At 32.3% G+C, this 27,289-nt stretch overlaps 1 protein-coding gene across 3 annotated transcripts; it reads left to right on the plus strand.

Moving 5' to 3' along the window:
- The first annotated feature begins 5,955 nt into the window (after positions 1–5,955).
- LOC111510280 (E3 ubiquitin-protein ligase MARCHF6) lies at positions 5,956–27,289 on the plus strand. 3 transcript variants are annotated; one of them, XM_074180104.1, is made up of 6 exons: positions 5,956–6,200; positions 6,261–6,622; positions 9,719–10,011; positions 19,891–20,835; positions 22,391–22,579; positions 24,134–27,289. In XM_074180104.1, exons 2-6 carry the CDS (start codon positions 6,270–6,272, stop codon positions 25,030–25,032), a joined length of 2,679 nt encoding a protein of 892 aa, XP_074036205.1. In that variant the 5' UTR covers positions 5,956–6,200; positions 6,261–6,269; the 3' UTR covers positions 25,033–27,289. The 3 variants fall into 3 exon arrangements, with proteins under 3 accessions (XP_074036205.1, XP_074036204.1, XP_074036206.1); XM_074180103.1 differs by having other exon boundaries at positions 5,958–6,200; positions 19,888–20,835; XM_074180105.1 differs by lacking the exons at positions 5,956–6,200; positions 6,261–6,622 and adding an exon at positions 6,991–7,146 and having other exon boundaries at positions 19,888–20,835.

Consider the following 27,289-nt stretch of genomic DNA (forward strand, 5'->3'; position numbering starts at 1 on the left):
AAAACTATGGTTAATAGTTTCTATTCGACCACATTCACAGTAAGGGTGGGAGCCACTCCAATACGATACAAATGTGATTTGCTCCAAGTCTTGGTGGATTTTACAATACATCTTTCCTTTAACTCGTATATCATTTTGCCATTTATTATAAAAGCTATTATTTATTATTTTCTTTGAATGAGGTAAGAAATTTTGTTTGTCAATTTTTATATTCAATGAAACATCCAAAGTAGTAGCTACTTTTGCTAGTATATCAGCTTTTTCATTACCCTTAATATATTCATGACTTGGCATCCATGCAAATTTAAAGTTATGTTTTGATATTGTAGAAAATATAATATTTTTAATTGTTAAGCTAATATGATCACTATTTACCTGAAAACCTGCATGTTTTATCCGTTCTAATGCACTCATAGAATCTGCGAGTAGGTATTAAGTTTTTCCCACTACCCTTTTCTATGCAAGTTTTCATTCATTGATGTATGGCAATTACTTCTGCATCACAAATATTAATATAATCGTTGATTCTAGCTGAGAATGCAAAGTCAAATTGTAGTATATTTAGGTATACCAATTTCCACTTTATCATTGTTCTTTGAAGCATCAGTAAAAACGAGAGTGTACTCTTCGTGATATTTTTGTACAAAACTGAGATTTTTTTTCATTATTTAGATCTCCCTTGTAAGTAAGTTTCGTAGGTAGTTAAAACTAAAACCTGGTATGATATCATTGGTGTACAAATGTCTCGTTATTGCTTCGCAATTATGTAAGGCTTCCACTAAGTAAGGGGGTTGTTTATTTTTCCAAAAACCATTATTGTTTTGATAATATAAAACTCGAATAATTTCTTATAAATTTGTGCGCTAACCATTGCCTACGAGTTTTTAGATAGACCATACCTGCTTCTGCTAAAATTATATTTCGAGGTGTGGATTTCATACAACCTAAAATGATTCGGAGTCCCATAATATACGTTTTTTCTAATTTTTCCCAATTTTTTTTTGTACACGGTCTGTATAAAATGGAGCTATAGTCCAAATGAGTTCTGACCAGCCCATTGAAGACCATCAGCATTGTCTTGGGATCCGCACCCCAGCATATACCTTTATGAGCGCGACTAATTGCATTATTGTCATTTTTATCCCATTTTAAGTTAGATGAAAAAATAGTTCCCAAGTATTTAACCTCATTTTTTGTCTGAATCCTATTATTGTCTATCATAATTTCTTGTGTTCCTGAAAAAGGCCCACCTCTTTCAAATATTATACTTTCACATTTCCTGTAACTGTAAGTCGTGTTTTTTCATTCATGACATTATGTTTGTTAATGTGTTACTCATTTTAGCTATAATGTCTTGAATATTTTGCCCCTTAAAGAGTATTAATATATCATCTGCATATGCAATTATTTTACCTATTGATACCACCAAACAACGAAATTAAGTATATATTGAATAGTAACGGGCTGCGTTAGTCCTTTCGAATTTATGAGTGGACCGTGTTCCATTCCGTTTTTATCAATTATGAAATTTTTATTATCATTAATTACTCTAAATATGAAATTCGCTAAAGCTGTTTCTATTCCATATTGTAGAAGGTAAATATATAATATATTGATGTTAACATCATCATATGCTCCCTTAATATCTAATAATACTGCCACCACACTTTCATTTAAGCTAAATGCTAGTTTTGTAGGTACATATGTAGATATATATTTAGTTAAAAAAGCAGTACAGTCTGTTGTACCTAATCTTTTACGGAAACCTAATTGATTTTATTATGTTCACAGTACCATTCTAGTCTGAGTTTGATCAATTTTTCTAGGATTTTTAATCCACATGATGACAAAGCTAATATACGGTATGAATTTGTTCCTATTCCTTCTACTGAAGGATTTTTTTAATGCCAATTAGTGAAAATTCCTTCCATGTTTCAGGTAATGTGACACCTTTTAAAATGTCATTGTAGGTTTGGAGCAGTGATAGTTTAAGTTGCATAGGGAGGTGGAAAAACATGCTATAGGGTATTTCATCTCTTCCTGGAGCAGTTACTTTTTTATATATTGAACAAATTTCGAGTTCTACAAAAGAAAAGATTCTTTGTTAACAGAGGATAATTGAAATTCTGGATTTACACTACATAATGCAAGTTGATGCTCTTCTCTTGGATTCGATTTAGAGTCGAACAAAAGATCTGAAAACTTTTTCTTTTTAAAAATCGTTTCGTGCTAGCTGATGTTCTTTCAGCTTCTATGTAATTTTCTATCGTTAGGTCATTTTCAAAAGTTGTTATTACTTGTTTCCTTTTAAAAATAGCTTGTGTGCATTCGTTGTCCCACCAGAAACTCCGAGACCACTGCAACCGTTTTGGTTGATAAACAGGTATAGTAGCTTCAGCAGCCTCATTCATTAAAGAAGTTAATTCTTCATATGTCCCCACAGCATGGTTTTCCACCTGCCCATACAAGTGTAAAGTATATGCATTCCAATCTGCTTCAGAATATATTCAGGTCTTTCTATTATTAGTTAGAGGTATATTTTCCACCATTTCATTGTATCTGCAGACGGTGGGGTAGTGATCACTATTTCCACACTCCTCCAGTACCTCACAATAACATTTCACTGCTATATCATTGGACGTTATGCATAAATCCAAAGGACTTGGGTTTTCAGAAGGGTTTGTAAATCTAGTATTTTTCCCGGTGTTTAAAATTACTTTGTTTTGGATATCTAATATTGTGTTTAATATATTACCATTATGATTACTTATGGTACTGCCCCACAAGGGGTGATGCGCATTTAGATCACCCATCCATATAGTTTTACCTTGAATCTGAGTCATCATTAATGAAATCTCTTCGAAATTTAGTCTATTATTAGTCGGGTTGTCGGTATTTATGATATTTATATTATTTACTTTGATTATTATGTATTGAAATAATCTATCATTTTCATTGATGCCACGTAAGGTAATAAGAGTATAAATACCTTAGACAAGAAAGAGAAAGGTACAATCTTTTCGGATGAGAGTGATAATTTGCATAAATACTTCTTATGTTTCATTGAACTACACTGGGATTATTATTATCCTTCAGACTTTCGAATGTTCTCGTTTTAATTATAGGTTTATCTATATCTTTATATTTCCCTGCATTTTCGTGTGTATTCATGACGTCAATTATTCTATATTTTGTAATTTTAGATAATTTAACAAAAATTTCATAAAAATTGCTAATTAATGTTCTATCGTCCTCTGCTCCTAATATTGTTGAATTTAATCTGTCGCTTGATTGTGTGAGGTTTAATTGTGTCGTTTGTGTGGTATCTAATTGAGAATGTTTTTTTTGTGTGTTTTTTATGTTTTGTACACCGAAATATGTTTTTTTAATTGCCCCCATATTTGTGTTTGACTGACCCACTATAAATATGCCCCATCCTCTGTTTGCAAATTTCTACCGTTACGATATAATAATGCGTCTTTGTGAACTTGTCTATCGTACCCTAACCTATGTTCTTCATTATTATTAACATTTTTCTCTACCACAACACTTTGAGCATACAATCTTTTCGGGCTTGCGTTATTAGTCAAATATACCTCCTTTCTTTGTTCAATCGAAATTGCATTATTTATCGCATATCTATTTCTTAAAATTGGATAGTCGTTAACTTCTTGTATATATTGAGTTTTTTCTTTCGGGACTTGTTTAGCCGCCTCGTAAAAGGAAATGTTTTCAAATGTCATATTTTCTCGAATTTCTTTTTGACGTTCATAATCAACACACTTTCTGTTGTTAGATTTATGTTCTTTGCTGTCACAGAAAAGACATTTTGTGTTTTTACAATTTTTGTACATTTCTTCATCTGTATGAGTTTCTGTACATGTGAAACATTTCCCTTTACTTCGACAATTTTTTTATATGCCCATACCCATACAAGAGACAGTTGTAACATTGAGTCATGGGGGAATATACGAATAGTTCCTTTAAAAGTGATTAGAATTGTCGAGGCCGGTACATATTGAACTTTTTCTTCTAATGCTATTCTTCTATTCATTCTCTTAACATTGATAACTTCATACGGACTCTTTATCATTGTTTTTAGTTTTTATTCGGTAAAGCGTGTAGTTATGTCTTTAACTATGACTTTGCACGTGACGTTACTGTATTGAATGTATACCTGGTATTCTGATTCTTTTAATTTTTCGTTCAATAACATTGCATTAATACTATATTTTTGTTAGAAAAATCTACTCCTACTTTATTTCTACCTTTAATTTTGATTTTAATAATACTCATTTTCCAATTTTAAGTCACATATATCCTTAGCTTTAAGTGGAAAAAGCGCCCCAAACCTACTCCCGATTCTTTATTCAATTCTACAATTACTGTAAATGGGCCTAAGGCTCCCTCACTATACAAAATAGTTTCACGTTCAGTTTCTATTTCACTCTCCACCGATGTCGGTACTTCAGGAGTATCTCCACCCATAGAAAAATCCCTGGATTGCGATGATTTATTAAAATTTCCTATTATATCCCGTACTTCCCTATCAACCGGTCGTCCAAATTCCAATAGTGAACCTCATGTGGCAACGAGACCTGGCACACATGCTTACCGGTGATCGACGCCGGATCGGCGTCGATCACGAGTAGGCATGTGTGCCAGGTCCCGTTCCCACATGTGGTTCACTATTGGAATTTGGACGACCGGTATAAAATCGGCCGTACACAATCGGTGTGTGTGCAATTAGCCTAAGGTCTAGCAACTGAATAGTTGACAGTGCGCGAGGTTAAGCAGAAATTCACGTTGCTCATTTCTGCCGGCAACTGTTTAGTCACCCTTGGAATAGGTCTAGACGCAATTATTTAGACACGGCTATTTAAAAGTCGCCCGTGCGCTGGGCTGCATCCACTACCGTGTGCGTCATTTAGATTTCTTTAAACTTTAATGCAACCAAACAGTTGCTTTGACAAAGTTGCCAGTGTGCGGGGGCCTTTACAGTTTCTGGAACAGAGACAATGTAATTATTTGACATGTGTAATTTTCAGTCTTTTGAGAAAGTTCACGTCAATCTTCAAAATTTTCTTGATGTAATTTTCTCATGAAAAATAAAATGGTGAATAAAACTACTAACATAATCCAAGTAAATCTTTCCTCTTTTTGGAGTTTTCGACAGTTTCATAAAATATTCTTTTTAATTTACTCTCAGACCAATAATATTATCGCAAGGGGCTTTACGGAGAAAAGGCTGATTAAATACTAACTTTCTTTTTTTTTTTTAATAAAGATCACGGAAAGTTATGTGGGTACTCCTCAGAGTAACGAAAGACAATTGAGAGGCCTTTTCCATCCTTACATTGAAGGCAGTATAACTTTGTTTGTTTATGGGAAGTAAGTTGGACCATAAAACAGTGGCGGTCTTTTCAGTTGATAACCGGATGGATTTTATATATTTATAAAATAAATCATTTCAGGTGAAAATGTAATCTGTTAAAATAGTTCCTACAGGAAATCTGATTTATTATTAATGAATATGGAAATGGAGCCAGTTTTTCTACCACCTACTAGATTTTTATTTATGTATGGCTCTATAATGAATAATAATCCAGTAGGAGGTAGAAAAAATGGCTTCATTTCCATGATCATTAATAAATAATTAATCGAATTTTCTGTAGAAATTATTTGAACACAACTTACTTCAAATGTAAACAAACTCTCCATAACCTCTCATTACCCCCCCACCTCCTTTTGAGTTGTACAGAAAAGGATAGGACGATACCCGTTTCAAAACAAATGTATTGTATTGGTATAGGCACCGTACAGTCATGGCAACTCTGTCTTATTACTCTGAGGGGTACTCAGACTGTGAGGAGAGGATAATTTTTCAATAATTCCTGAGTCATAATGCATTTGTCAAACTGTCAAATATTGAAATAATTCTCTGATCAAATGCGCTTGTGTAAGGAAGCAACGCCAGAAGAAGAAGAAGAAGAAGGTGAAATATTTCAATATTTCTGAGGTGTCAATTAAAAGTTATTTTTTATATACGAGTACGTATATTTACTAGTAAAAAACAATTCAAATAAAACTTGGGAGGAGTAAAAGTGATAAATTTACTTTTGAGTTATGAGTTTTCATCAGTTATGATATGTTGAATATGAATATATTTCAACCAGTTTTCCATAATTTTTAAAATAACTGTAAGACGATTCAATAATATTTCGATGTAGTACCCATTAATAATAATTATATTTTTATAGACATTGACAATGGATCCTGAAGCATCCAATGCCGACATCTGTAGGGTGTGCAGATCTGAGGGAGGACCAGACAGACCACTCTTCCATCCCTGCATATGCACAGGAAGCATCAAGTGGATTCATCAGGAGTGCCTTGTGCAGTGGATGAGATACTCGAGAAAAGAAATTTGCGAACTTTGTGGTTATAGGTTTTCATTTACTCCCATTTATTCTCCTGACATGCCGAGAAGGCTGCCTTTGAAAGATTTGGCTGCCGGATTGTTATCATCTGTGGCAACTGCCGTTAAATATTGGTTCCATTACACTTTAGTTGGAACAGCATGGTTGGGAATAGTACCAATAACTGCATGTAGAATATACAGGTAACTCTTCACAAACAAAAGTTCTGTAGAGTTTTTGATATAATTAATGGCAAATGAAAATTATGTTGCAGAATTTTAAAAATTTCACTGAGCTTTTGTTCTAGAAGAGTATGTGTTTATAATTTGAAAAAATAATGAAATAATGCAAATCTTAGAAACTACTACAGAGAAAACCAGAATATTTTCATTGACTATAATGATATTCATAACGTTGACTCAAAACATGGAATAAAAATTGCAAAAATAACTAATGAACATAAAATCTTTAACAAAAAGAAAAACCAAGGATATTTCTCTGATTATCAAGAAAAAACTGGTGATTTAATCAAATAAGCTAATGAATGTCTTTATATACTGTCATCGATGACATGTGCAGAATAAACTCATTCTTGACATAAAGTTGTTATTTTATGAATGCATTGAGTGTTTCATCTTATAATGTTATCCAAAATTGGTGCTCAAGAGGCAATAAGGCAAGTGTCATTGCCATTGGATGTCAACTAGTGAGGATGACAGTGTTCCATGTGAGTGAAGTTTTACCTCTTTTATTTACTATATTGTGAAGCTGGGTTTATTTGGTCGAGTGTGAATAGGTGTGAGCCACAATAAACCCTTACAGGTTGCGTTGGAGGGTCGAATAGACCCACTCACTTTAGACCTAACCTAACCTATATTGTGAAGCAATCCATAACAAATGTTTGGAATACAAACTAAATAGAGAAAAGTGTTTTTTTGTATAATTCAGTGTTCACATAAAAGTATTTGTTTCAAACATATTTTTCTTTTGTGTAATTTAATGTTTCCAGTTTGTGTTTGAAAGTTATTTTTTGCATGATCTACACATATTTTTTGAGTTAGTTTTCTGAAATTGATTGATATACATATACATTGTCCTATTTGAAGTTCTTGATTGGTATTCATTTCTGGTTAAACCAGAATAGGTTTCAATTATCTTTTCATCAGAAATATTATGCAACTGTACCTTTAGTTCGAATTTAAAGTTTCTTATCTTAAGAGCAATCCTCTTTTGGGAGTTTGAAGAAAAAGATCGGATTCTAATGACAAGCATGCTTCTTGCTGATTTTTGAGTATTTAACCTTTCACAATATGACAAATAAACGAAGCTAAATCAACAAAAAATCTGCTAAAATGTTATAAAAGGCAAACTGAAAATATTCTTCTAACGAAATTTTTTGTGGAGGACTGATTATTTTATAGTGTTTTTTTTTGGGTTTATGACCTGTATATAAACTGCTGTATATAAACTACTGTAAAGGTCAATTAGTCAGTAACTTGTCATATCATAAAGTTTGCTTTCAAATTGAGGAAAGTCAATTGAAAAAATTAAATATTGATACTTAACTTTCTTAAGTGGTTAACATTTCGAAAAACAATCCTTTTCCATTTTCAAACCCGTATTTACTATGAACATCTCGCTCAAACTGTGATATTTCTAATTTCTATGAGTATCAGGTAAGTAGTGGTAGAGATCTGGGATTGTATATGAAAGATTGTGATTTCAATTCTCACTGATCTAATATTTTTAATTTTTTTATCCTCTCACTTACTAAACTATTTTTAATTGAGTAAAGTAAGAAAAATAGGAAATGCCTCACTTAATGATAAAATCAGAATAATTAAAAATTTGAATAGGTTTATATCACATAAGCTTATAATTTTTCGTCTTGGTGTAGATGTTGACTCGAGTGCCAGTGGTCCTGTATTCAATATCAGCCCCATATTAGGAACCTCTGTCTCACAAAATTTTATTTGGGATTTATATCTCCCAATTTTTCGGTGGTATTTTTATTGACATTGATCCTTTCACTTGATGTCTCATGTATTTTTTGCTAATGGGTCATACGTGGGTGAATCAAATATAAACGAGACTTTTCGATCTTCTGGCACAATAGTGGAGGGTGAACGTTCCCACTGTGTTTGTTGTTGGGTAGGTTTGTCAGGAGTAGGGGAAGCATGTGGGCACGTGAACCCTCTCAGTGTCCACCGTGACGATGTCGGAGCAAGAGGTATATCCGTCAATTGCGGCCGAAATCTTGAAGAGATTGACTGCTCAGTTCGGGGAAGAGAGCCTGTCGCGAGCCAGAGACTTTGCATGGCATAAACAGTTCGTGGAAGGTCGTGATCCTGTTGAAAATGAGAGCCATGACCGCAGACCTCGCACCAACATTACAGCGAACAGGAACAGGAGATTATGTAGAAAAATAAACTATATTCTTTTTTGCGTTTGAAATAAAAATAAATCACCAAAAAAACTCTCGTTTATATTTGAATCACCTAGTATCTTCTTATATTTCTGAGCATTCCACAAACTTTTGTTGTTTGTCTTACAAGATTTTTTTTGGGATTTTTCTTTTTGTTTATTCCCCATTTTTTCGGTGGTATTTTTTCATTCAAGAGGAGTTTATTTTCTAATAATATGGTATATTTTTCATTTTTTTCTTGAATGATTTGAATTGAATGGTATCTTCCGTCATATGTCTGATGGACGCATCAATTAATTTGGAATATTTTGGGTCTAGAGACTTATTTTAAGCTCGAGGTAGGTACCATATCACTATTTTCACAACAAATAATACTTGTTTCATCTATTGTTTTATAGTTTTTCACACGTTCCAAAAAAACTTCTGTGGAAAAACATTTCCGCAAGAAATGCACACTGCAACTTTTGCACAGTGCCAATGCTTTTTATAGTTTGTTTCTTGTTATTGAATTTAATAGTATTAGGTACTCTGATTCGGGAGCCATAGAAAAAGTATAATATTCTATTCGCGAGAAATTGTCAAATTTCTCGCTTGAAAAATCATATACTATTATTAACATCAAAATTTTGTCCACTTTTACATTAGTGACCTCTCACTATAGTGAGTGGTCTTGAATTTATTATTTTTTTAAACTGAAATTTTACCATTCTTTTATGTTTTTGTCTAAAGAAAAACCGAAAACCATTCACAATGAACGGTATAAGAACAAATTTCAGTTCAGATACAATCATTTAAATCAATTTTTGACTTATGTATTTTTAAAATAATTGGCTGTTTCTCTACAGATATGGAATAACTTTAGGTTTTATTACAGGGCTATATTTGCGGGTAATGTAGATGCCATTTTAACACTACCATTTGAGATTGTGTCTTCAGAAAATTTGTTATCCGACATATTTCAAGGCTGTTTTGTAGTCACATGCACTCTTTTTGCCTTTGCTGGCCTAGTGTGGTTACGCGAACAAATTCTGCATGGTGGAGGTCCTGACTGGTTACAAAGAGAGAACGTACAAGTTGAAGGAGTTGAAGGAGTTGAAAGAGCTCTGGAAAATATTCCAGAGGCAGTCAGGGCGGAAATTGATGAGAATGTTCCAGCACAAGATGGAGGTGAGAATTGTTTTTATATTGTGGCGGCCCAAATGGCTCGCGATTTGGGGGTTAATTCAGATGGGAGGATTTATATAAAAATAATAATCATAGATAGAAAATACTAAATTTTATTAAAATAAAAGTACAACATAGCCCTCAACAATGTTACGCTTTTTCAAAAATATGGTCCAACAAGCCAACAATACAAATCAAAAGTTACATTTACCGAAGGTACATTTTCAGGGGTGATGGATCTGTTATCTTCAGAAGGTGGCAGCTGAATCCCCACACACTCTTGTTCCCGATTTTAGGTCGAAGTCTAATATTGCCAATCAGCATTATTGCATTATCACTAATTGCCGAATATCATAACTATCATAACCCTCTTACATCAGAACATAACTTTGAGAGATGAAAACAACGAAAGTTCGGTATCTATTCTACTTGCTAATGTTCAGTCACTTAGAAATAAAAAACTGCTTTTGGAATCGATATTATTAGAAGACTTTGAATACGACATAGTTTGTTTAGATGAACATCACCTAACAAGGTAAGAGGTCGAAAGTTTTGCAATGGAAAATTATGACGTTTGTTCGTTTTATGCTAGATGTAACTTCGAAAGGGGTGGGGTAATGATTCTCTGTAAAGAAGGAATGAAGTACAAAAACAGGACTGACCTTCAAAATCTATCGGTGGAAATACACTGTGAGTTAACGGCTATCCAGCTGGTTGATTTTCAGCTCTTAATAATCACAATATATCGTAGCCCAAACGGAGATTTTGAAATCTTCCTAAAAAACTTCAACTTATTATTGGAAAAAATATTTAACTTCAAAAAAGTAATCATAAACGGAGACTTTAATGTACATTTTAATGATAAAAAAAACCCTAAGACCAAAAAAATTCACACAACTGATAAATTCGTTCGTTCAGAAAACGAGAAATGAAAATACCCTTGATAATTTTCTCTTGAACTTTGAGACGGATGCACTCACGAGAGTATGGGATCCGGTCCTATCCGACCATAACATCGTAAATATGAAATTAATGCTAAGCAGTGATAATGGACGTAATAGCAACAAAATATATTACAGATCCTACAGAAATGAAAAAAATAAATTTAATTTTTTCCAGAAATTAGACATGCAGAATTGGGATTTCGTTGATTGTAATGAATGGAGTATAAACAAAAAATTTTGAAATTTATTGACATACTCAAGTCATGTATGGAAAATTGTTTTCCCCTCAAACAAAAAAATAATAACAAACAAAGCAGTAAAAAATACTGGTACACAAATGAGCTCCAAACCATGAAAAGTCAATTACAGCTCGTATCAGAACTATGCCAAATTTCTAATGATATGCATATAAAAAATCTAAAAAAAGAATATCAAAAAGAATACAAACAAAAACTGAATATTACAAAAAGAGAGTTTAATAACAGGAAAATAAAGGATTCGAATAATATTAATAAAACGTGTTGGGATATAATAAATGAAGAGAGGGGCAAAACAAAAAAACAGAAATCAAACTAAACGAAAATGAGATAAATGACTTCTTCATTAACAAAGCAGACGATATATATCACAGTATAGTACAAACCATGTAACTTCTCCATTGCCAGGAAATTTTAGCTGTTTCCCAAACTTTAAATTTAGGGAAGTAACCTTTAATGTTTAGAAATATAATAAATAAAATGAAAAATAAAACTAGTGCTGACCATTATGAACTAAATATCTTTTTAATAAAAATAATCAAAAATATCATAATCTCACCCTTAACAAAGTTGATAAACGAAGCAATAAAATCAGGAATTTTTCCTGATTGCCTTAAAATTACTAAAGTGATCCCAATACCGAAAGAAAAAAATGCCAAAGAATTATGTAAACTGAGACCCATCTCAATACTTCCCGTAATCGGCAAAATATTTGAAGCAGCTCTGAAATTGCAGTTAGTAGAACACCTTGAGGTACATAACATCATTCCAGATTACCAATACGGTTTCCGGAACGGAAAATCAACCACGGACGCTGTAATGCAGCTGGTAGATAAAATCGTCGTAGGATTTCAGAAATGTGTCCACACAGGAACAGTGTTCTGCGATCTTCAGGGGGCATTCGATTGTGTGTCACATGAAATTCTGCTTAAAAAATTGGAGAGGTTCAAATTTGAGGAAAACTCAATTAACCTTGTGAGATCATACCTATCGGAACATAGACAATACGTTTTTTTGAATAATAAGGCATCTGATACCAAAGAAATAAAAAACGGAGTCTACCAAGGTTCGGTTTTGGGACCAGTTCTATACTTGATTTATGTGATTGATTTCAAAACTGAAGATGACTCTGAGATTACGCAATTTGCTGACGACACGTCATTAACGCTCCAAAACACAAATTACGAGGCTATAGTTAAAGAAATGAAAGTAGCAGAATCGAATGCTAATATATGGCTGACAAATAATAAATTAAAATTGAATACAAATAAAACGCAACATTACTTTTTTACACACAAACAACTGCCTATAGACCAAAATGAATCGATTAATTTTCTTGGATTCCAAATGGATCCAAAGCTCTCTTGGGAAAAACATGTAGATTTTATTTGCAAAAAATTGGCAACGAGCATTTATATTATAAGAAGTTTAATGGGCATCTCATCTATTGAAACCATTATCACTGCTTATCATTCACTTTTTATGTCCCATGTATCTTATGGTCTAGTAATCTGGGGGCACTCGCCTCATGCAAAAAGAGTGTTATAGAAAAGAAAAGTTTTGCGAGTTATCTTCAAACTGGGTTATCAAGAAGACGTTAAAACAACATTTATTAATAATAAATTATTTACATTACCTTCTCTTTACGTCTATTCATGTATAAATTATGTAAAAAAAATCCTCACTTATACCTGAATCGAAACGATTTTCATTCACATAACACCAGACAAGCACAACAGATTAAAATTGAATTCACAAGACTAAATCACTGCCGTTTTTCGAAAAATTATTATGGTCCTATTTAATTTAACAAACTACCAGAAGATATAAAAAACTTAAATACAGCCTCGTTTACAAATTATATGAAGAATATCTGCCTGGAAAACGCTTTTTATAGTATCAACGAATTTTTATCATTTGACTTCAACACCAACTAATATTTTGAATTTACAATATACATAGGCAGTGATATTTATATTGAAATTGTTCACATCTCATTTCCTTATTTGTTTATTTTTTATTTATTCATTTAGTGTTTTTATGATATTCTTATGGTATATGATATTTGACAAAACCTTATAATACTATTGTATTTTTTTATGGCGAATAAAGGATATTCTATTCTATTCCCTTCTAAATGAACTTTTATTGGATCGATAATTACAGTGCGGTACACCGAGGCTGTGAATTTCGAAAATAAAATATTTTCAGAAATTAGTATTTTTGACAATTTGGCTTTTGACAATATTTGGAAACCATCTGAAATGAGGTGGTTTGAATGTAAAAACACAATTTTCACAAGAAGTTAATAGGAATATTCCCCTTATTGAAAATACCTCTAATAATTATAACAATAATTTTTATTTTCCATCAATGACAATATTATAGGTATAGAAAAGTTTAAATTAAGAGTGAGAGGCCTGGTTTTGTCAGGTATGCCTACAGACACGTACCCTTTATCAAAATGTGTAATGACAATTATGTTTAAAGGATTTCTGCTCATTTCATTATATTCAGAAAAGGGCATGGAAGGTTTGGACGAAGAGATTTTTTGAGAAAATAAAATACTTTTCCAAATGTTATTGTGTGAAATGTCTTGTTTGAAGGAGTTTCATTGAACTTCTGCACAGGATAATGCTTACTAAAAATTCAAATATGTCTTCGTCCGAAACTTACAATGCCTATGTAGCAATAACACTCAGTTTTCAAAAAAAAAAATTATAAGATCATATTTTGCAAAATTGAATTTATACAAACGCCACTAGTTAGGCAAATTATTCACATCAGATCATCGCTAGTTGACTGAATTCAGGTGCGATAGAATATTCAGAGAAAGTTTGCGGTAGTAGCCACGCCCCTAGAACAGCGGCGCGCGAATACATATTTTAATATTTCTTCAATAAAATGTAAATGGAATATTCGGAAATTATTGGGAATAAATATTTAGGACTGGATGTTTCACAAGAAGTGGTCAAAATTATAATTATGGGTTAGAGCCCATAACGAATATTTAGGCAAGCTTTTATTTATACGCTTGTAGGATTAGGTTCACTCGCAGGTAACGAACTAACCAACAATGTAAGAAAGCTTGCAAGTTGAAATTGACCCAGTTCTAATCATCCGATTGATTTGAAATTTTGCAGGTTTACGTAATCCTGGTGACAATGCATTATGAAATTTTTGTTAACAGAAAAAACAAAATGGAGGCTTCATATGGCGAATGAGTTCTGTGATTATAGTCTGATTCGAATCTAATTTGGTATCTAGGGGTTTTTGGTGTCGGAAATTATGATTCTTATGTCAAAATTGGGAAATTCAACGTGGTGGCTCCAGAATGGTGGACGAGTTTTGTGATTATCGCCCGATTTATTAAAAATTGAAATCTGGGGGTTTTCAAGGTAGGCGATTATGATTAAAAAAAAAATTACGATGGAGGCGAAATAAACGGAAAAAAATGTTATTTGTAGTTGTCAATAACAAGAGAACTAAAAAAATAAAACTAAAAATTATAACAAAACATTTTCAAACAAAAGCTTTTATACAAACACACTAAAAAAAGGAAAATAATCATTTATTGTTTGGTCTAGGTTATTCTGTGAGTTTTTCATTTTAAACTATATACTCAATTTTTCCTTTAGAATCTTGGTGCAAGGGGCCTGAGAGTCTCGTATTCACTTGAATTGCATCAAAGCGCTGCGCTATCGAGACTGACAGTAAGAGATTGCGAAATTATTGACACATCGTATTGCTGTAGGTCTAGTGACATCTGACTCATTTTCTGAATATAGGTATTTACTTTTTGAAAATACTTCACCTTCCACTGATTTGTATCAATTTGCAAAGTACTGGGTGTTTTTCAAATGAACGGTAAAATTGATACTTATATAATAGAATATAAGTAGTTTAGGTTGTCAATGTCAATAAGTTATTTCAATGATGACGTACCATACTTTAGGGAGGAAAAGTACGACTTTGCTTTTTACAATGAGATCAGGAAATGTATACTTTCGATAGAGGTAGGCGAAAAACATTGTCTATTTCTCAGTAAATTTTCTTCCTAATGAAAGTATGTGTATTACTTGAAGCCCAAAGTGAACTACGTGCAAATATACAAAGAAACAAAAATGCAAAATATTTCTCTTTGTCACAACTTGGAGAGTTTAAAAAAGTTATATTATCAAAATAATTTATTTGCAGTAAAACAATCAATTAAGGAATAATTGAACTTCTAATCTCTGAGTGGCATATTTCTTATTTTTCTAGGATTAACCAGTTCCTTTATTAAATGGTTGTCGAAGAAATTTTGTAAGGGTCCCTGCATTTTACTTTTCCAAAAATTTTCGTCCCTTTCAATTTCCGTAATTTTGATTCTATTGAAAGTTCAAACTCCGAATATACACTTTTTATATCCAGTTACATGCAACTGGTCTTGTATTTGATAATACCATTTGTGATTCGTATTGACAGCTCCAGTTTTCTTTCTCCAAAACGTTATCTTTCCATTTTCGATTCCTTCTTGAGGAGTAGTCGATTTTGCCGAATATGGACATTTCACCTCTATAATGGCAGTACCGTCTTGCAAGACTCCATCTGGTGAAGCACCAAGAAATTGTTGATCTTTATCGACGTAAAGACCACCTTTTAGTATTTTTTGCTTTACTTCTATTTCCAATGCTGCAAGGGCCCTTTTTTCGTATTGATTTCCATGCATTATTGCTGGCGTAGATAAGTACTTGGGATAAATTATTTGTTCTGCTAATCGTTTCCTGGATGTTTTTGGCAGTATTTTGCAGACATCTCCAAAATTTGATACCGTTATTCTTTTTTCCCTTTCGTCATGCCATAATTTGCATCCACATTGGATTTTAGAAAGGATTTAAATTTTTTCAGCTCTTCAACAGTTTTTTTTTTAAATTTTCAGCGATGAAATCCTCTTTACATACTTTAAATCCTTCATCATCTAAATCTGGTTTTTTGCAACATTCACCGTAATCCTTGTTGTTACTTTTTTGCCAGGCCCTCCTTTTAACGCAAATTTTGCGACGACGTGTGTATTTCTCCTCAATGTTTTTTTGTTAGTGCAGGCATTCTACCTGTTAGCGACTGCGATAAAATGGACACAAAATGTTTTGTATTCCATTCCACAGCAGAAGTTTCACATCTTGCTTGAAAGGATCGTCTTGAACACCTATGTTTTTACAAATGATGGAATTAAACTGTTCAACAGTATTCGTATCGACATTATATAATAATCTTTTGGAATGCTGAAAGAAAATGATAAGTTAGTATACAATTCACATACCATCAATGTTTTAATTTGAATCTTCTAATTAAATTTTAATCTTATCTTGATAAATGAATTTCACTCACCTGTAAGCTTCGTATCAGTTATTATTGAGTTTGCATTCGACTTTTCTTTGCAGAAGTATGATATACAATTTCTGGGTTCTCCTAAAATATGACTGGGCCCATTCAATTTATCTTTCCTTAAATTTTCGATTTTTTCATAAAAAAAAAGCATTTTCTTCTGATCTATATTCGATAGCCTGTGTTACTGAAGATCTAAACCGCAGAAGATTCTCCTGAAATTATAAAAAAAAGTATTATTACACGAGAATATATTAATGTTGATAATTATTGGGGTATATTTCATATAGATTTTTTCATTTGTACTAATAAAATAATCGTTTGACCTTAATTTGTTTTCTCAAAACTGCGGGGCCAGCATGTTTGTTCTTGCAAATATCTACCAACTTATTGACATAATTCCTTAGGAGATGGTTCTACTAATGTTTTCCACTGTAATGTTGTATTCTGCATAAGGGTTGCGTTCCAATAATTTTTGATAACAGAAGCTGTCTGCATCCGCAATCATCGTTTTGAAAATCACTCCGTGCTTTTCCAAACTTTGTTGAAGTGCTGCTGCAATTACATCCGATTCCATGGCACTTGAAGACAACATCCAATTTATGAAAAAGGGATGGGGCTTTGGCTGACTTCCTTTATTTTCATGTTTTTTACACACAACGCAATATTTATTTCAAACACTCATGCTACTCATGCTAATGACTTTATTAATTTTTGCACCAATCACCACACCACAACCAGACAATGACGTATAATTCCTTTTATACGACGTTTGGCCCAAAATCCATCGCATTTTATGGTAATAAATGGAATTCCGTTAATAATATTTCCAGACTCAATAGCAATTTTTTCTTCTTCTATTGCTTCATCTGTTACTTCTGGTGATTTCTCCTCTATCTTCTCACAAACTCTATTGTGAAATTAATCGAATGTTCGATGGGATCCATAAGGAATTTCTAATGTTGCTGTGATCTTTTTAACATGTTTGTATCCCAATCCTATTGACAGGATCCCCAAAACTACTTGTTCATTCACTCCTTCGGCATCATAGTTAGTTTTTATATTGTAATATTTATTGCACATGTTACATTTCAATTTTATAGTCGATGCGAATACAGAACGATGTTCATCAATAACAACAATATTTTGCAGAGTGCATTTCGTACCGGGATCATGATTTTCGGAAAGTGAAATTATTTTCAGTGCATTGAAAAAATGGTCGATATCTATAATTCTTTTCCCAACCAAAATAATTCCTTTTTCAACAGTCTTTTTGAAATTTATTTTTTTTACGTTCATTGGTTTTACCATCCATTTGGGTTTTTGTATCTTCACCAGAATTCGTATCTGATGTTATCTCTCTGTTATCGCTGTCCAATTGATCTGCAGATATATTTTCTATATTGGGATAGTTATTCTTATTATTTTCCAAAATTAAAGGTAACTCATTCGTTACATTGTTTGTTTTGGACCTGAAATAATAAAGAATAAGACACATATTTATTATTTATGGAACACATGAATGATATGTTGTGAGTACAAAAAGTGTAATTCACACCCTCTAGTGCATAAAGTTGAACTTTATAAACTACACGTAAAATTTTTACTTTATGTAGCCTGTACGGCGTAAATAAACTTTTCACTTCTCCAATAAATTTCTAGTTTCGGTTCACAAAAGTATTTCTTTGAAAATCAAAAATTTTTACTTTCTTACTTATTAATGCGCCTTATACTCGAACTCATTCTTTTTTTAGGACCAACGTCTCTCCAACAACCTTCTATTTGTCTTTTAATGTATATTAAGCACAACTCATACTTTACGAACTGAACTAAACCGAAATAAAACTGCAATAATCCAACCGCAAACCTAGAAACACACGATTACAACGTATTTTACGTACCATCACTGTCGAGTTGCTTCTGTGCCGATATTGTGTTTATGAGCATATATTGGCTACCTGCAAGCTCCACCTTTTCGCTTCCTCCCGCCTGACCTTTGCACTCCTCAGAAACTGTTCGTAAAGGGCCTGACAGTGTTACGATTAAACTACAACTTATAACAAGATATGATATTTTAAAATTTCCTAAGGTTACAGAAAATTCAGTATCAGTAATACTATTTGGTGGACGAATTATGCCTAATTTTGAAACTTGAGTAGGTAGATTACAAAACTTTTAAATTAGGTACTACAGTTTAATATCAATCTATGGAAGTATGGTTTTGCAACTAGAGCTCCTAGAATCTCTAATTATATTTCATATACAAAAGATTTTTGCACTAAAAACATTTTATTTATATTATATAATACTAAGACTGTGTTTCTCCAACATAACATCATGTAGCGAGAATGAAACAGGAATAGTATGGACAGTTTTCACAAAATGTTTCAATAGCAAAAACATATTTATCAAATTTATAAAACAGTATATGTATTTAACTTTGTCATCAATATATGCTTGGATTAAGATGAAAAATAAACAAAAAGTTGTAACATGTTACGGTCAGTAGCCAGGCGGTTCGACGTTGGTGGTTTGTTCACTCACTCGAATTGACTGCCGTGTTGGTCAGTGGTTCAAGACCTAGTCTGAACGATCGATTTTCACTTGCTATCTATCGTCCAACCCGTGTAAGGAATCACACGGAAAACGTAGGACCTCGTTAATCCTTAGCTCGCACAAGTTTCGACTTCTGAAGGTTGTCGTTCGTAGGGAACGGAAAAACAGATTTTAAACAGATTTTTTTTTTGTATCAAATTTTATTTAAAATAAAATCAAAAGCGGTATTATTTTTAAAATTTTTTAATGAAGTCATTAGAAGTTTTTCTAAATGCAATACGACCTGTATAAAAAATTCAGGTGCATCATCAATTTATTTTTGTACATTTTTCGTAAATTATACTAAACTTATAATATAACTATTTAACCTACATAAAACTTCTTAGTTTCGACAACATTTTTTTCAAATATTTTTTTTAAATAGCGCCATATTACATGAATATTTTTGAAAATCCAATAGGGCTATCAAAACTTCCTCAATATGATGCAAAGTTTATTTGTTTTGATTGTAAAAGGTAACTACAAAATAATTATTTTTGAAAAACTAGTTTGTGTCTTGAACATTAATATTATGAAAATATTTCAATTGGAAAGAGTCAAATTTTCTAATACAAAAATAATATAAACAGCAAATGCATCACTTCTGAAAGTGAAATATATTCAAAAGGATAAGTGAAATAAACAAATTGAAATAACTTTTTGCACTAAGGGCGTAGTACACAAAATTTTTCTTATCTATAATGTGTTTTTTTCAGTAGCTGAGGCTGTTGTACCAGAAAACCAAGACCAGCAGGAAGAAGGTGACGGTAACATTGGTGAGGATAATTGGATTCCAATGGAATGGGACCGAGCTGCAGAGGAGATCACCTGGGAGCGGTTATTGGGGTTAGACGGCTCTCTGATGTTTTTAGAGCATGTCTTTTGGGTCATATCACTCAACACCCTCTTTATTTTGGTGTTTGCCTACTCTCCATACCACATGGGCCATATGACTCTATTATTTCTGAATATAAGAGATTCCGCAAGACCTAGTCATTTTGAAGGGTTGCTGACAACTCTTATAGGTTACTGTACGGTGGGGATAGGCTTTGTAATTTTACACAGATTGGCTGCCTGGACAGGATTTGATAGAGCCAAGAGGATATTAGGTCTATGCTACGTGGTTGTCAAAGTTTCAATGCTGAGTGTTGTGGAAATTGGAATTATTCCTCTGGTTTGCGGATGGTGGTTAGATATTTGTTCTCTAGCAATGTTTGATGCTACTCTTAAAGATAGAGAAAACAGTTTCAATTCCGCACCAGGGACCTCCATATTCATACACTGGTTGGTGGGGATGGTCTATGTGTATTATTTTGCTTCTTTCATTCTTCTTCTGAGAGAAATTCTTCGTCCAGGCGTCCTTTGGTTTTTACGAAACTTCAATGATCCCGATTTCAGTCCTATCCAAGAAATGATCCACTTACCAATATTGGAGCACATCAAGAAGCTACTTATATCAGCAGTTATTTTTGGCAGTGCTGTACTTCTAATGCTTTGGCTGCCAATAAGAATCTTGAAAATGTTGTTTCCAAAATTTCTACCATATACAGTGTCACTGAATAGCAACGATACGCAGGTAAATGAGCTCTCTTTGGAATTGCTGTTGCTTCAAGTTATCCTACCAGCTTTATTGGAGCAGTCACATACCAGGATATGGTTGAAAGGTGAATATTATCTTCTTCATATTAATTTGTTCAGAGGACTATAAAGTTCAGGCTCGGACTGGCTTCTTTTGCAGTTATTTGATATTTAATGTAAAAGGCCACCCTATACCCTTCAGGAGGCTCCAAAGTTTTTGAAAATTATGTGCTTCAAAACCACATATTTTTCTATTTTAGGACTTATAAAATAGTTGAAAAGAGACTTCATTGAAAAACAATGTTTTGATTTTTTTGCTTGACTTATTCTGAAAACAAAAATCCATAGTATTCTAACTGTATAATTAGAAAGAAACGGGAAAAATTAGTAATAAGCCATAGGCTTTTGTTTGAAAGTGGTTTACAGTGTTGGTGAATTCTACCACTTCAGATTTCCATTGTCTGATATGAAATATGATTTGAAATCTCTGAAAGAACAAACAAAGTTGAAAATTTAAATGAATAGCTAAAAGTAACAATTATATTAAGCATAAATTGATGGATGTAGCCGTTACTACGTGGAAGGAGATCGTGATGAAAAGAGAAATGAAAATTTCTATGTTTTTTATCACTTTTATTTGTAACTAACGTTACTGCAGTTTCGTCCTATATGGACATTCTCAAACTTGACAATAAACTCTAGCTGTTTATTGAAATTTTCATTTCTCTTTTCATTATATTAAGCAATAAAACAAACGTGAAATGAAATTACATTAAAATAAAAATAAGACAAAAAATTGAACGATTGAAAATGAAGTAAATAATTGAAAAAAAAATTCAAACTGAAGTTACTTCACGTTTTGATCGTTAGTATCCACAATCGTCTTCGGGTGATGACTGGACTATTCCTCGGAGAGATGACTATTTACAGTTCTTTCGACCAATCTTCCCTGTCTCCGCTTCATCGGTTCAGCGGAAGTCGACCGTTTTCCCGTTTGATTACGTTTCCATATGTTTCGTATCTCTATGCTAGTTTGGTTAAATACTTCGTTGGACAAGATATATGCAGATAAGCTGTATATATCTATCAAACACCGAATCAAGCAAGGGTTGAAAACTCAATTATTTGAAATATTTGGAAATTCATAAGCATAAGCATTGCGGATGTAACCTGCTAAACCAAATTCAGCTACTCAATTAAGTTAAGTACAACTGTTATTAACTACAGTGGTGTTTAGGGTTAACATTATGAATTATGATTTTTTTTAGTTTATTGTATTAGTTTGAAAATGTCCTTACAGTAACATTAGTTACAAATAAAAGTGGTAAAAAAAAACATAGAAAATGTTATTTCTCATTTTTCATGATATCCTACCACGTAGTAATGGCTACATCCATCAATTTATTGAAACATTGATGCTGTTGAATACATTTCTCTAGCCGCCCGTTATTCTATGACCTTTTAGCTGCGTGTGTATGATTTAAATAGAAATAATAAAATATATAGAATCACAACTTGACAACAATGTTTTCCTTTCAATGCAATAATATTTCTGAGAACTTAGTGCCTACTATTATGAAACTTTAGTATATCTAACGAATTCACCGCTTATATTGCATAATTACTACTTTCAAATTTAAGGATTGGTGAGAAACTGGTGCAGAGTAGTTGCCTGGATTTTGAATATACATTCATATTTACTTGGAAATGGTGATGGGAAACAAGATCAAGAAGGAGAACAAAACGCAAATCCACCTCCAAATCCTCCTGAAATTGGTGGCGGCCTGGGAGCAGTTCACCAAGCATTACTCATGATGGAACCTCCCACAGGTATTTCCAACCTCAGTTGGGTAAACAAAAGAATACACATGCATTATCGATTTACGCCAATATTGTAACGGAGCTATATTAGCGAAGGTGGAGACAGAGATGAAAGTCTATTAATATAAAGCGTATAATTAGTCAATAAATTATCAACTTTACGAATTTTGACTATAAATAGTATAAATGATTACTGGAGTTTTATCTTAACACCAAACGGTGTTGTCTTTTTGGTTTTCAGAAGGGCATTAGAGGCGGTCCACATTGAGTTACTTTTAATGAAATTAAATAAGTATAGACTAGATTATAAAGTATTAAAATGGTTCACAAATTACCTCACGTATCGGAAGCAGCTAGTTAAATATAATCAAGTGGCATCCACTACTTCAAATGTAATTTCAGGAGTCCCTCAAGGGTCAGTATTGGGTCCACTGCTATCCTTGCTGTACATAAATGATATTGTGATACATGTTAAAAGGTGTAAGATAAAACTGTTTGCCGACGACAATATGTTGTACTGTTCTGGGGCAACTAATAAACTATCAAATATAAACAAGTGGTTATGTGACGAAAATTCATCTTTTACATAGATTGAAAAATAAAATAAGTGAATGTGCAAAATTAACAATTTATAAATCAATAATAGCACCCCACTTTGACAATTGCAGTATACAGAAGCTTCAAAACAGATCCATGAGGGTAATATTGAGTTGTAATAAATGCACATCTGTGGAATACATGTTGGAAACACTGTCTCTTATGTCTGCTAAACAAAGGATAACACTGAATATGCTAAGATTTATATTTAAAATTAAACACAATATGTCGCCAAATTATCTGAGTAATCAGTTATAATTCGGTCAATCTAGACATTGGAAGGTACATACATTTACAACAAGCTGCAAACGCATGTAATTGTTCAAAATATAGTTAAAAATAAGATTTTAAAATTCCGAATGATTGCAATGTCTGGAAAAAAATTTATTCGAGGTCAAAGGTCAAAAATCTCGAAAAAAATTGGTTTTTCACGATTTTCAGGAAAACGGTAAGTTTTATCATAAAATAACCTCAGATAAAAATTGTAGCTCATGAAATTCTCTACAAAAAATGTATGAATACTTTTTTTCTTAGAGCCACCGTTTCTGAGATACAACGAGTCAAAAAGTTGTAAAAGTTGTAATCGTCATTATATGCACACATTTCCACGCTACCTATGAGGTAGTGTACTTAGCGCGTTTTTTTTTAACGTTGTTTCCCCAGTAGGCCTATTTCACATGTCTGTTGTGATTTTGTCAAATTGAAAACTTGCATAATAAAATATATTAGGAAGGGTTGAAATTATAAAAGCGATCGAAATTAAAAAAATGTAAAAAATTATTCATGATGACAGTGTTTCAGTCAATCATTTAAAAAAGAGCTTTTGTCTTCGTTTTTCACTTGTAGGAGGGAAGGATGCTATATAAAAGTATGTGTTTTATCCTACATTGCTGATGCATGTGTACTCTTTCGTCGGTCCAACTCTAGATAATTTTTCATGTATTTCTGTAACATATTGCTTTGTAGGTTTTCAGCCATATACTCGTCCTTCCTTCTTCATCCCAAGATTAGTGGGGCTTCTTATCGCCGTATGTTTTTCGCTAGTAGCTTCTAGTCTAATAGCATTAACTCTACCGGTCTGGCTGGGCCGCAACATCATGTCTCTTTGGCTTGTTGGTGCCTCCCCTCCTGCTCCCCAAATTTCTGCTACAGATGCCCAGACTGAAGTGAAGGTGCACGAACTGTACACTTCGGCATGTGGTCTTTATGTGTGTTGGGTGGTTGCTAGGGGTGTTACCTTCATATTGAATTGGATGCCACAAGGAAGAGCTGCAATGATTGAAAGACTCAAACAGTGGGGCATAATAGGACTCAAGACCGTCATAGCAAGTATTGTACTATTGGGAGTGATACCGTTATTGTTTGGACTTTTGTTGGAGCTTGTAGTCATTGTACCACTCAGAGTACCAATTCAACAGACGCCCATTTTGTTCATATGGCAGGACTGGGCCTTGGGTGTATTATATACGAAAATAGCATGTGCTGTTACAATGATGGGCCCTGATTGGTTTCTGCGATCAGCCATTGAAAGAGCATACAGAGATGGTATTCGTGATATGAATTTAACTTTTATAATTAAAGAACTGGCAGCTCCAGTCATAATCAGTTTTGGATTAGCACTTTCAGTACCTTACATTATTGCTTATTCCTTGGTACCGATTTTTGTTAACAATTTACAAATGAGGAATATTGTTGCGAGGCGATTGTATCCCTGCTTGCTATTATTTTCTATGGCTAGTATTCTAGTTTACTTACAAATAAAACAGTTCAAAAATTTGTACGAACATATTAAGAATGACAAGTATCTAGTTGGCCAGAGATTGGTTAATTATGATCATAGAAAAAAAAAGCCAAGCATTGGATGAAACAAAAAACTTGTTAAATCAAGCGCTGTGAGTGATTAAATTGAATTCCATGTAAAACACATGCTGTAATTTTTATTATATTTTAGCCTTAAAAGACATGATTGAGAAAATTACTAGTCCTTAAGTTCAGAATTTATTGCATTATCAAAATTCATTGAAATCTCTTTCGGATATTGTATACCTTGAAAAACTGTTTTAGGCCAATGACATGGTACTGATATACTTACAAAATGATTGTATTAGCTACCGTATAGGTTGTAGTTTTAAAATATTTTTCGTCATTTCAATATACCCTGTATAATATAAACTTTCCAAACATATATCAAACAAGAGGTTTTAGTTAGGAATGGTCTCATGATTAATTCAATTAAATTGAGTCACTATCTTTTGTAATCTAAGATAGTTATAGGATTGGAAAAATCTAACTTTTGTATGTCTATAGTTATGCTATATTATAAATTGGAAAATTATTTTCAAGTGGTTGCCTGAAATATATTTATTTCTTATAGTTTTCTTATTTGAAGATCTTGTCTAACAGGGAAACATTTATGACTTATCAATAAAGTACTCTGTTCATTTTAAGAATAGGGGTCTAATGTCATTTCTTTTAGAGGTATCGTAATTCTCTAGTCAAGAAACACTTGTAATTTTGGTTGTTAATTTTGAATGCAAGTGATTTACTATAGACAGCTTTTGAAAGCTGCTCGGATTGATAATAAATGGGAGATTTGAAATATCAGAATGCTTTATTTTCGGCATGCTAGACTTGAAAACTTACTTTTTTACAATTTCATTATTTTTGAAATCTCTAATCAGCTTGTGAAAAAAAATGTTAATGATATACTGTTAAAGAAACTAAATCTGGTTATTCTTGATATTCTCATGTTAACATTTAATGTTGGTGTATTACTGTTGATAAAGAAAATTGTACTTAGATTGTCAGAATATATGCAAAGGTGAATATTACAAGAGGTGTAAGCAGATTTGTTATCTACGGAAGAACAAATAAAAAATTAATGAATCTTAAAAATTATTGAAAATTTCTACTCAAAGCTACTGGACCAAAATATTCGGATCAGTTAATTGACACAGAAATAATTAGAAAAATAAATAAGAACTTTAATTTGTAAAAAAAAATATTGTTAGATGAAAGTGATTTGCTAAATGGGTTAACCAATAGGGAAATGTTGAATATATACATTATATTTGTATAAATGATATTTTACTTATTGTTAATCCATTTTTTTATTATTTCAAGCATTTATTCATTCCCAATAAACTACAATGGTTTATACAGGGAATTATTTAAGTAAGAAATATTCATATATGAATATATAACTTCAAAGGCAGCTATTTCAGAATTGGTATAATTAATAACAAAAAACAAAACGAATATGATATTATTAATTGATGAAACGAATAGTTCTTCCATGCCATTTTAAGTTTTTCTGTGTTTGAATATTGTTCAATGTCATTTGGTAATTAAATCATATGCACATTGTCCTTTGTAAAAATATAGATTTTCTGGAAAATGCAGATTTGAAATTTTTTATCAACAGGTTATTGAGGTGTCTTGTTTGATGATCATGTGAATTTCTAAACTTTATAAATTTCATATTGAAGTGTTTTTTATTCATTTTTATGTGCATATTCAGGTATTATATTTGAAATTTTAATTATTGTTTACCCATTTATCGATTCATTTTCTTTCAGTACACGATATATTGTTCAGTTAGCGTTCTTTGCATTTTTCCGAATTTTCACACTCATTGCTTAATCGTTTTTTTTTTTTTTTTTAATTTCTTTCATATTATTTCTGTTTCTACTAACTCGACTGATTTATACGGTCTGGTAATTTTTAGTTGGTATTCTCAATAATTTTAACATCATTTTAATTTTATTTGTTTTTTCATCAAACATGTTAAAACCTTTTTAAACAATGGCTTTCCGAACTTGTAACATTCACCAAGAAACATTATCAACTACTCTCAAACATATGCAACAGTTCTCAATGTGAAGGGGCAAGAATAAATACCCAAGTTCCGAATTCAGGAATTGATTTTGATTTTTCAGTCACTTATTCAACACTTGGAGTTATTCTATATTAATGATAAGTCAATTTCAATTTTGAATGTTTAGTTTTCAACGAATTCAAGCTTTAGGTTACTATAACCCCTTTTTTTCCTGTGGTTGAAGTTTGAACTTTTCTGTATATAAAATAATTTATTTTCAATCAATAAAACATTTTTCTTTCTAA

This window comes from Leptinotarsa decemlineata, unplaced genomic scaffold (assembly GCF_025532065.1).
Source record: "Leptinotarsa decemlineata unplaced genomic scaffold, Ldec_3_MD MMD2_tig00026282_RagTag_RagTag, whole genome shotgun sequence".
Classification (NCBI taxonomy): Eukaryota; Metazoa; Arthropoda; class Insecta; order Coleoptera; family Chrysomelidae; genus Leptinotarsa; species Leptinotarsa decemlineata.